This window comes from Poecilia reticulata, linkage group LG17 (genome assembly GCF_000633615.1).
Source record: "Poecilia reticulata strain Guanapo linkage group LG17, Guppy_female_1.0+MT, whole genome shotgun sequence".
Lineage (NCBI taxonomy): Eukaryota > Metazoa > Chordata > Actinopteri > Cyprinodontiformes > Poeciliidae > Poecilia > Poecilia reticulata.
Window position 1 is genome coordinate 2230323 of NC_024347.1, and position 10351 is coordinate 2240673.

The 10351-nt window shown below is 41.9% G+C and overlaps 1 protein-coding gene across 2 annotated transcripts in view; it reads right to left on the reverse strand.

The window, feature by feature from the left end:
* Positions 1–9401, reverse strand: part of LOC103478909 (E3 ubiquitin-protein ligase Rnf220-like) — a 112815-nt gene extending 103414 nt beyond the window's left edge. The window contains exons 1-3 of one of the 2 annotated variants that reach the window (XM_008433016.2): positions 9194–9401; positions 6626–6713; positions 3312–4387 (exon numbers count right to left, since the gene is read on the reverse strand). In XM_008433016.2, coding sequence (XP_008431238.1) covers positions 3312–3966 — 655 coding nt within the window. In that variant the 5' untranslated portion in view covers positions 3967–4387; positions 6626–6713; positions 9194–9401. Of the gene's footprint in view, positions 1–3311; positions 4388–6625; positions 6714–9181 lie in introns of both variants that reach the window. The other variant, XM_008433015.2, reaches the window with a different exon arrangement.
* Positions 9402–10351: the final 950 nt, after the last annotated feature.

Consider the following 10351-nt stretch of genomic DNA (forward strand, 5'->3'; position numbering starts at 1 on the left):
CATTGAAAATATCTTGTGTCTTGGTGTAAGCTGCTTAAATCCATTGATTATATTCTTCTATTAAAATGTATATACATAAAATGACATAATTCAGCCTGGGAAATAAGGAGATAATGTGCAAAGTGCCTCTCAAAGGGGCCCTTATGCCTTTGGTCGACTTACAAACACAAACTTAAATGTTTTTTTTTTTTCTTTCAATAGATCAAAACTAAGAGGTGGAAAATGGTGACGCGGAAGGAAATTGATATATTTTTCAGTGTGACATGCAGTTATATTCAGGCCACTTTATTCTGATATCCAAAAAATAAAACCCTATCCATAGGGATAAAGTTGTGTATCTTTTCAGTTTTTGTCTTATTTGGTTTTGTCCTGTCCAGGTGTACCATACCACACTACAGAAGTAAGCTGGTTAATTTACTCATCGTTCCAGTAAAACATGGCGGTCACCTTCCAGTAGGAAGATTGTGCACTTAAACAATGAGTGAAGCTACGACTTGATGGTTTAAATCAAAGTATATGCCCTCGTTAGAATGGAACAGTCAAAGTCAAGATCAAAATCTTTGGCGAGACTTGAAAATTGACCGGCGCTCTCAATCCAGTCAGACTAACCTTGAACTATTAGATTGGGCAAAAATCTTAGTCTCAAGATGTGCAAAAATTACAGAAAACACACCTAAAAAACCCTGCAGCTACTGAAGATATTCATGCTAAGCATTGGCTGCACAATGCGAACACAGGGACCGCTTTTTAGATTTTCATTTGTAGACAGAAAAGAATACAACCCTTGTCCTCCATTTCCATATTATGCACCATTTGCTGTTGGTCTAGCATATTACAACCCAATAAAGTGCTTGTTAAAGTTTGTGGTTGTGACATGAGACAATATTTAAATGTTCAATGAGCACAAACCTTTTAACATGTCTGTACATAGAGCATAGTACGTAGTTGCTACTGTGCACATGTTGCTCAAACACTCAAACAAATCCGACTTAATCGACAGCAAAACCTGGAACTATTTTTTGCTTCTCATCGTTTTATGGCATCCATAAAGCCACATGTAATTAATTTCACGTGGACGAGAGATATCTGTACTTTATTAGCAATTGTAAATTAAATCCAAAGATTACAAATTATATCAGCGCTGAAAAGTTACCTCAAGATACCTCAGCGCACCAGGACAATAAGTTCCCTGTTATCTTCAACGTCTCTGCCGCACTATAACGTATCCGTGAGATCTCTCAATAAAACGTGTTTGTGAAGTAGAGAGAAAAAAAAAACTTATGCTAATAGCCCCTAAAGTAGTGAAATGGTGCAAACATTGACATGATATTTTAAACTGCTTGTGTATCTTCTATATAAAGACTTAAAAGACGTTACTGCTCTGTGACCACAGTCAGTAATGATACTTTATGATCCCAAGCATAATAAAGCTCCTAATCAGTATGGCAGTCCAAAATAGGTTACTGTGTGAAGCTGCCAGCTAGCTACGCACACACACACGTGTAAGTGTGTGTGCGTGTATGCGTGTGTGTGTGTGAAACAGCAAAAGCATTACCCTCATGGGAATGTCCCAAAGAGTTGTTTGTTCGTTACGGCTCCTCTGGATAGCCAAGCTCAGTGAAGGAGAACCCATAACTCTGTGCCGTAAGCAGCTCCTCTACACCCTGATATGTCTTTAAAGCCTACAGCTGAGGTGGAAGCTGCTTTTGCTGAACGTTAAACTGGCCAGGTACAGATTCCAAAATATCTAAAGACATTCCATTTGATTTGACTCTGTCCCTGGTGCTTGATCTCGTCTCTTTAAATCACACCCATATACGTAATCTTTAGTCTCCTTCTCAACTGCCACCCTCCTCCGACTGCCGCCAGCCACTGGGTCTCGTTTTCTTTAATTTCCCGCCTCTAGTTTTCTTCCTTCATTCCTCTTCTCACCCGTCTCTCCTGCGGCGGTCTTTTTTTTTTTTTTTTCCATCGGATCAGTCTCAGGTCGTCGCCTCTATCTCTCATCTGTTCCATCAAGGACGAATCACCCACTCACAAATCCAAAGATGTGAGAGAGAGAGAGTGAGAAGAGGGAAGATTGATGTATCGATAAGAGATCGGGCGGAAAGTCTGTTACAGCTTTTAATCTGGAATGCAGAAAAATATGGGCCGCCCTAATTAGACGGCGTGAGCCCAGATCTCCGTCTGCACATCTCCCAATTTGTCACCAGGATCCGACGCAGCTTGTTGACATGTGTAGGAGATGTCGCCGGTCATGCTAAAAAGCTGTTTGTGTCTCTGCTAGAGTGTTTGGATGTTTGTGCTTGGAGCTTTAACACACTCACACATGCACACGCACACACCCGCAAACACAGCCTGCCAAGTGTAAGGGTGTGTGGGTAAATCTTTTGGCAATGTGGCTGCCAGTGCAAAGCGATGATGAATGCTGATGGCAAAGAGCACGGCCAGTCTCTGAACCCGTCACACACACACACACACACACACACACACACACACACACAATGATCAGATTCCCAAGTGCGTGTGGGCCAAATGGCATCGTTCCACTGGTAAATGCTAATGAGACCAGTGAAGCTTGTGGACTTGTGAAAGGATACCAAGAGCCAGGAGAGATGATGACAAGGGAACATAGATGGAATTGTTCATTGGTGTAAGACAACTCTCTGAGTTTCCTCACAAAATGTAGCGACTTTGTTTTTCGTTTCACATTGTTAAAATTGTTGTTCTTATGAGAAAGCAATGAAGGAAAGTTTCTGTCTTTATCTTTGACTGACCAAATCTCTAAATCCGTCAAATGATTGAGGAAAATATCTTTAGAAATATGACATGTGAAATCCTTCAATTGTGTGATTGACAAAACTGGTAGAAAACACGACTCAACACACTGCTCCAAATTCCCCCAATCAAATGTTTACTGAATAGACATAAAATATACTGTTGTCTGAAATTGTGGTTGATAAATGAGATATTTAAACTAGGTCCACATAAAGATGCCTGCTGATGTGTAAATGTAGTTAAAAGGTGATTGGTCAAATGGGCTAACCAAACCCAACCTCCAAGGTTTTGAAAAAGTGACATTTTCAATGCATTTTAAGGCTAAATTAAAAAGAGCTAAAGGACATACAATGATCAGATTCCCATGAATGACGATAAAAAAGATGTCCATGCATGTTGGGAGTTTGAAGGACAGGTGGTTTAAGAAGTGGTAATGCTWGCATATACCAAAGAAAACTATTACCTTTGTAAGCTATGCTGAAAGTGCAATCACACTCAGTACAGTATCATGGGAAATGTGACTCAGTACTCACAGCGTTCAATGCGGTCCTCTGGGCTGGAGGAAGTCTCTCGGTCTGACAGGAGGCCGGACATGGCGAAGATCTTTTTCCCGCTGTCCTCAACTGCTTTCAAGGCGCTGCTGGGCGAGCCTCCCGGAGGGATCTGGGTGCCGCCAAAGTCATACTCTTTCCCCTCGGCATCAGAGTAACGCAGGTGGGGTGAAGCCTCCGCATCCAGGCAGCCCTTGAGGCGCTTTGCCGGGGTGAATGCAGATTGATAACCGCCCGGTACCCCGTCGCGATCTTCCGGAGGCGAGGCGAAAGGCCTGAAGGCGCCCACACCGCTGTGGTTCAGCATGCTGATGGGCGAGCAGTCCAGGTTGGGCGGGGCGAACTGATGATGAAGGTGGAGAAGAGACGGAGGAAAGTCCCTGTTGGGAAATCCTGGTGGGACCGCGCCTTGGCGGTGATACATCGACGCAAAGGTGTACGAACCATTGTTGAACGGCAAATGGACATCCTTTTCGACAGAGACCGGGACGCCAAAGGGGCGAGGCTGCTGGCACGGAATCGAAGCGTCACGGGAAGCTTCAGCAGTAGAGGCCAACACCATGAGGGCTGGAGAAGCAAGAGGGTTTGGCAGATAGGAGGAGCTCTCCATCTTGAAGGCTGCCCGGTGRAGGTCCATGTCTGGGCGGTCGAAGGACGTTGTAAGGATTTTAGGAGGAGGAGGAAAGGATTCCTCCTTAGGGAAGCTGAAGACAATACTCGGTAGCCCTTTCAATGGGTCTGATAGGTCTAGGATGTTGACTGAAATGATTTTGTCTTTGAAGAAAATCTCTCAAGAAACTCAAATCATGTACTGTTCAGCAGCCAATTTCACAAGGGAATGATTTGGCTCAGATCATTAAGGTAAATGCCACTGCGTGTGTCTGCTGGACCAGTCAGTTTTGTACACTAACGAGATGGAGGTTGTCTTCCAGAGCAAGAGCAGGTAAAATCTTCCCTCGCTTACAGGTGCTGGATGTGATGTTGAAGTCAAATGGTCCGAAAAGGGAGGACATCTGTGGATCGTCAAAGCTGGTTTCTCATCTTCTGGCAGTCAGCATCTGAGAAGATTAAGAAAAACATAATTTGGTCAAATTAGAAAGAAATCAAAATGCTTCACAAGTGTAGATTCAAAAGTTGGGTACCCAACTACCTAAAATSAAATTGCATGAACCCAGACACATTTTTGTCCTAATGCTATTCCTCAAAGAGGCATTACGCATTTTCAGCAACCAGACTGATGTCTGTAAGCAGAGAAAATGAAAGGACCACCCGGGGATAAAAAAAAAAAGTGTCCTCAAGTTGACACCGTTGATCCGATTGCACAAATCCTTCCTTTTTGAAAAAGATGGCGTGCAAACATTTCAAAACCCCACTTTGACTTTCTTCTTTTACACAAAAAAAACTTCTCCAAACCCTTCTCACATCACCTCTTTCTCTACGTTCTCCACATCTCGTCTCTTTCAAGTCGTTCTCATCTTGTCCTCACAACCCTCCTTATCAGACCATCTCCTCCTCCTCTTCATTTTCTTTCCATCCTCATCACCTCTTCTCATCTTTCCACCGCTATCTATTCTCCCTCATTCCTCGATGTCAGATCTTGGGTTTAAGCAGCTTATACCAACCATCTCCCAGGATGTTATTGGACCAGAACCACTTGTCTTAAGATAAGGGGACACACACACAGATCCACGCGTCGCCCCCACACCCACACATCTGATAAGAGCCTGTGTGACTCAATGTTCAGCTCAACAGCTGACTCAGTGGGGCGAATGCAGCCCCTCACTCTTGCGGGCTGTGTCGTCCTATCTCCCCATCTAACCACTTTTAATTCCCCCAATTTTTGCTATCTGTGCCCCCTTTCTTTTTGCATCTTTCCTGTCAATCTCTTCTCCTCTCATCCCTACATCTGTCCCTGATGTCTCCACCTTGGCCTCGTCTTTCTCCCCCGGGTGACTCAGATGGGCGATATCATATCGGCCTCTCCATCTGCCATCCACGAGTCAGAGGAAATCTGACTGAGTGAATAAATTAGCCGTACTTGACCCCACGACCCCCCCTGCACAAAGCATCCGAGGCAAGAGACCAGAATTTTCTCTCCCGGGGATTAGATTGTCGGAGGGTACGGTCGGTTGGAGGAACGCAGAGAGGAAGCCGATGAAATGCAAAATAGCATCTTAGAGATGTTTATCTTCATAGGGCAATTTAAAGGTGACTGCCTTGCTAAAAGTCCAATATGTTACATTTAAAGTGGGTAAAGATATCTGTCATACATGTGTGAGGAGATACTTTTTTGTGTGTAAAATTTTTCTGCTTACATGACAGGTCGCAAATGTATTAGTTAAACTGTTACAAGCAATGCCTAAAATAGATTTTATTACAAAGGTAAAAAATGTASGGAAAAAAAAGTCAGGTTCGTTGCACAAAACAATGTGAACCTGCTGTCACCATGTTGCATCATCTGTGAATCAAGTAAGTCATTATTATTATTATGAACATGGACGTCATTCATTTAATCTTGACAACTTGTAGGCTCAATATTTGAGACTCTTATTTTGATGTAAAACAGAAAGCAGTTCTTCAACTGTCTTGTTGTGTTGATTGAACAAACTAAAAGAAATTGCTTTAAATGATCTGCAATTTTGCATTGATGTATCTTGGATACATTATGTGYAAAGAAAAAATGCACCACTGAACTTCAGCCATGTAGTCTTTTCTTAAGCATCAGAGGTTCTGATTAGAACAAGTTTAAGTTTAGTAGTGGTAGATTAGTTTTAGCAGAAAGAAGAAAATGTCACTTTTTCTTGTGTGATTTTTGGATGACGCTCTATGTCCAAGTTTGACACTTTTTAATCTGAAGTACAAAAGGAAGAAGAAGTAATTGAGTTGTTGCCATGTCATTTTGACAGAGTTAGTAATTTGCCTGGCATCACTGCAGTTATATTTAAGAAAAATAACCAGTTAAAGTAATAGATAAGACAAAAGAGGTACATCAGCGATGTGAGGATATTGCTAACCAAAAGCAGCTAAAAAACTAAATCCGCTTCATAGCTTTTATTCAACAAAATGCCACATTTCACAGTTTATTATCGAGTCTACAATACGTTTGCTCGTATATTTTACAATTTCAATGCTATTTTGGCTTCATGAAGACCTAGAAGTAGAAAAGTATATCAACAAGTTGAATTGGACAAGATAGAGTCTTAGTTTTCATCAAATTTCATCTTTGTCTCGTGTTACAGATTTAGCTGTCATAACTCTGGCAATGTGTGCTTGTCTAAACACACAGCAAACTTTACCTCACACAGCATCGAGTGGTGCAGTGAGCTGCTCTGGTTGAGCTTCAAAGCTTCACCGACTACCATCCGACATCAAAGGAGGAGCTCCCTGGGAAATGAAAGAAGAAGAAGAAACGTATTTTTTAGCTATCAGCTGTCCAAAACAGTCAATTTTCAAATCAATTTTCAAATCTGATCTAGGACTTGGCATGGTCCTGTACCTCCCACACAAAGACACACGCCCACACGGAAAACAATGCTGTAGAGAGCGGGGAGAAATAGAGAGAAAGGGAAAAAAACGTGCTCCAGGGAAGAGAGGAGGAGATGGTGAGATGTTTTACATTACCACAAGTGTACAGCGGACGCGTGTGGAGTGAGAACAGCTTACGATAACACACCTCTGGTCTGGAACGATGCCACGGAGTCACATTACACATCTCTCATCCTAATTCACCAGCAACATCAGTGCACTTTTTTCCCCCCTCTCCATTGTTGGTCACGCCAAAAGTAGCACCTTCTAACTTTAATCCTAGTAAAAATTATTTCTTTTAACCACTCTTCTGTTACTTTCCTGTCCAGTTTATACGCTCTCTTTTCTACCGTTTCTCAGCTGGCTTTCACTCTGTTCCCTCTGTGTATCGGTACATGCGTTCCCTTGAACCACCTTTAGAAAAGGAGGCTAGCTGAGGTGTTAATATACATGGGAGATGGGGGAGGGGGGCAACACACTGATGAGCACAGAGATATTCCAATTTTATCATCATTACTCCCAACAAGCCAAGGGGGTGGCGAGTGAAGGAGCCACTAAGTGAAGGAGCCAATCCAATAAGAGGAGAACGGATGTTTCCTCACAGGCCGCAACACGCAAGGAGAGAAAGGGGAGGTGGAATCTAACCAAAGGATGGGAGAAGACGGAGACGAAGTGAGGAAATGAGAGAAGAATAAAAGACAGTCTCGTGATGGTTTTTTTTTTTTTGTTCCACTGATCAATGTACGCCGACAATAAAAACACAGATAGGGAAAGAGAAATAGATTTCCAGCTCAGGATTTCAGAACGTCCAGAGTGTTTTAGAAAGTGCAAATGAAGAAACAAGTGTAAAGTCTGCTTTGTTTATATTTGTGCTGATGACATCACACGAGGCACAAGAACTGAGCTAACTAGCTGACGTTTGCAAACACACTAGGGTGACTTGCAGTGGATTCTCAGCATGCAAATAAAAACAAGCTAATTGACAAACTCAAAGGAAGCGCCACCAGCTGCAAATTCATGGAATCCTTTTTTTTTAGTTTATTTTGTAGGGTAGACTCCATCTTGATTAGATAATAATTAAAAACTCTACATTTTAACCCAATGTATTTTAAGCCTGGTGGGCCACTAGGCTTTACTTGTGCCCCCACCAGGCTAAGCATCGCTTATTTATTTAAGTCTTTTTAAAATGTTTGCATTTTTTAAGACTTTATAGTTGGTGTTCAGGTGTTAATCTTCAAATCTTTCAATAATACATAATTATCAAGTGATATTTTCACATTTCCTGTCAATTTTAAACATTTTGTAGCTCAAAAACACGACAGACTGTTGGATGAATGACTGTCCTAGCACAAACCACCGGGCTTGGCAAGTTTTCTGGGGGAAACCTTGATGACATATTGCTCTACRGTRCATTGTTAGCTTAATTGATTGCACAGAAAAGTCATGAGTAAGGAAAGTATCTTTAAGGAAATAAAGAAGGGAAAACAATAAGTTATGAGAGAAAACAAGATGGGGGARTATGCTGATGTATAATCAGAGCTAAAGGCTACAAATATTGTCTCTATGATCCAAGATGGCTGCCCTGTTCCTTGGTGGTATACCAACCATGAYCCTGACCCAACCTTACATCTAACCAGGGGTGGAAAATATTCAAAAAAAAAATTACCGGCCACACATTTCACCAGCGACTATTTTTTTCTTTTGAWTACAAACCCCATCAGTACAAGCAAATTGTATAAAATATCTGATTTATTCTCAACTCTATGAAAACTGATTTATTGACAATAAGTTTACCATACATATATTTACCACGGCMCGTATACAAACTAATTTAACATAAACCATGGATATCTTAACAAAGGTGTGGTGCAATAAGTTCACTTGAAGTAATTACTAACAGCAAACTTTAACTACACAACCCTAACATTCCAGCAATCATGTCCTATGTTGAACATTTCCACATTTTGGCTTCAACTCCCCCAGTTAGTATTTACTGAAGATGTATCTAGTCATTTTCAAACATTTTTAAATGGTATCAACAGCTGTTTTCTAATTCTTCTATTGGTTTTCCCTTACTTATTACGTTTTCTATTGAAATACACAATTTTTCTTAATACTGAAATATCTCAGAACGTGTTCATTATAGATTGCACATCATTCCTGTGTTATCTCAGTGTTTTTCAGACCGCCTSCTGCTAGCTTAAGTAGCGCCATTTCAGCTAACCAGAGTCCGAGAAAAGTGAGCGGATACGAGACGGGGYRGGTCAGAAAAACTACGACAAGCTAAAAAGCACATAAGCCTGTTAAGAAAAATGTGCCAAACTAACCGATATGTTTACCGCACAAACTTTGACCGCTGGAGCATTTCAGTAGCGGAGATGGAGGGAGGAATTGGTGATTCATTATCGTCAGAGAAGGATGAGAGAGAGAGACGTGACGACTGAGGAAGCTGCTGCTGCTGCCCGGTAAAAATGAGAGGAAATCTTCATGAAGACGAGAGCGTTTCATGCAGGGAGGAGGCCAGGTGTGTGAGAGTGAGTCAGGGAGGGGAAGCTACACTAGAGGGGAGGGGCGGGCTAGGGAGAACCGAGGGACTTCATTGGATAAGCCTAATGTCCGTCAATGAAATCAACCAATGGGCTGTCGCGGTCGATAAAAATATTTAATATAATTTTTTATATTGTTTTGTTAAATTATGACAGAGTAGGGCCGCCAGATATTGACAGTAAATTCATCAGTCTGTAAATCAGACGGTCAGTCCTTCCCTGGATATAAGTTCACTGAAAGCAGCATTTTTTTTTTTTTCTGTTCAAATTGTCAACCAGCCACGGTGACGGGTGCGTCGCTCCAATTTACACGCCACTTCATACTTTTACCCGCATTTGGCCAGTGGCGGGTGCTAATTTACACCCCTGCGTCTAATCCCAAAACAGCACTTCTTCTTATTATGAGCCCCAGACATTGGGAACCTGTAAGAAGCCGAGGTTTCTCACAATGTGGCATTTGTTGGTAAAATGGGAGTTATAATGTGAGAAATGCCAAAACACACATACGGACATATTACACGCATTCAACTATAACACCACTGACTATTATTTTCCTATCAGTAGAGCAGGTGTCAAACATTCCCTTATGTGTAATTTAAAGTGCAATCGCCCACACTTGTAATATYTCCCTAATAGAAGTGTCAAACGGATGTTAATGGAGAGTGATGCACGTTTCTTTYTTTTTTTTCCAACCTTATTTCCAGGACAACAATCATAATTCCAGGCGACGTACACCTATGCATATCATCAATATACGAGTGCAATTACTTCCTATGCAAACACGCCGAACCTCAGCCGGATGCCACTTACAATCACATTTACCACCCCGTGATACCGCCCACGCATTGTCTGACACCGGGGCCGCGCGCGTTTTGTAATAGGAAATGTCACGAGGGAACATTTACCACGGTGTCATTATTTGATTACAGTGTGCAGAAATGATGCAGTTGT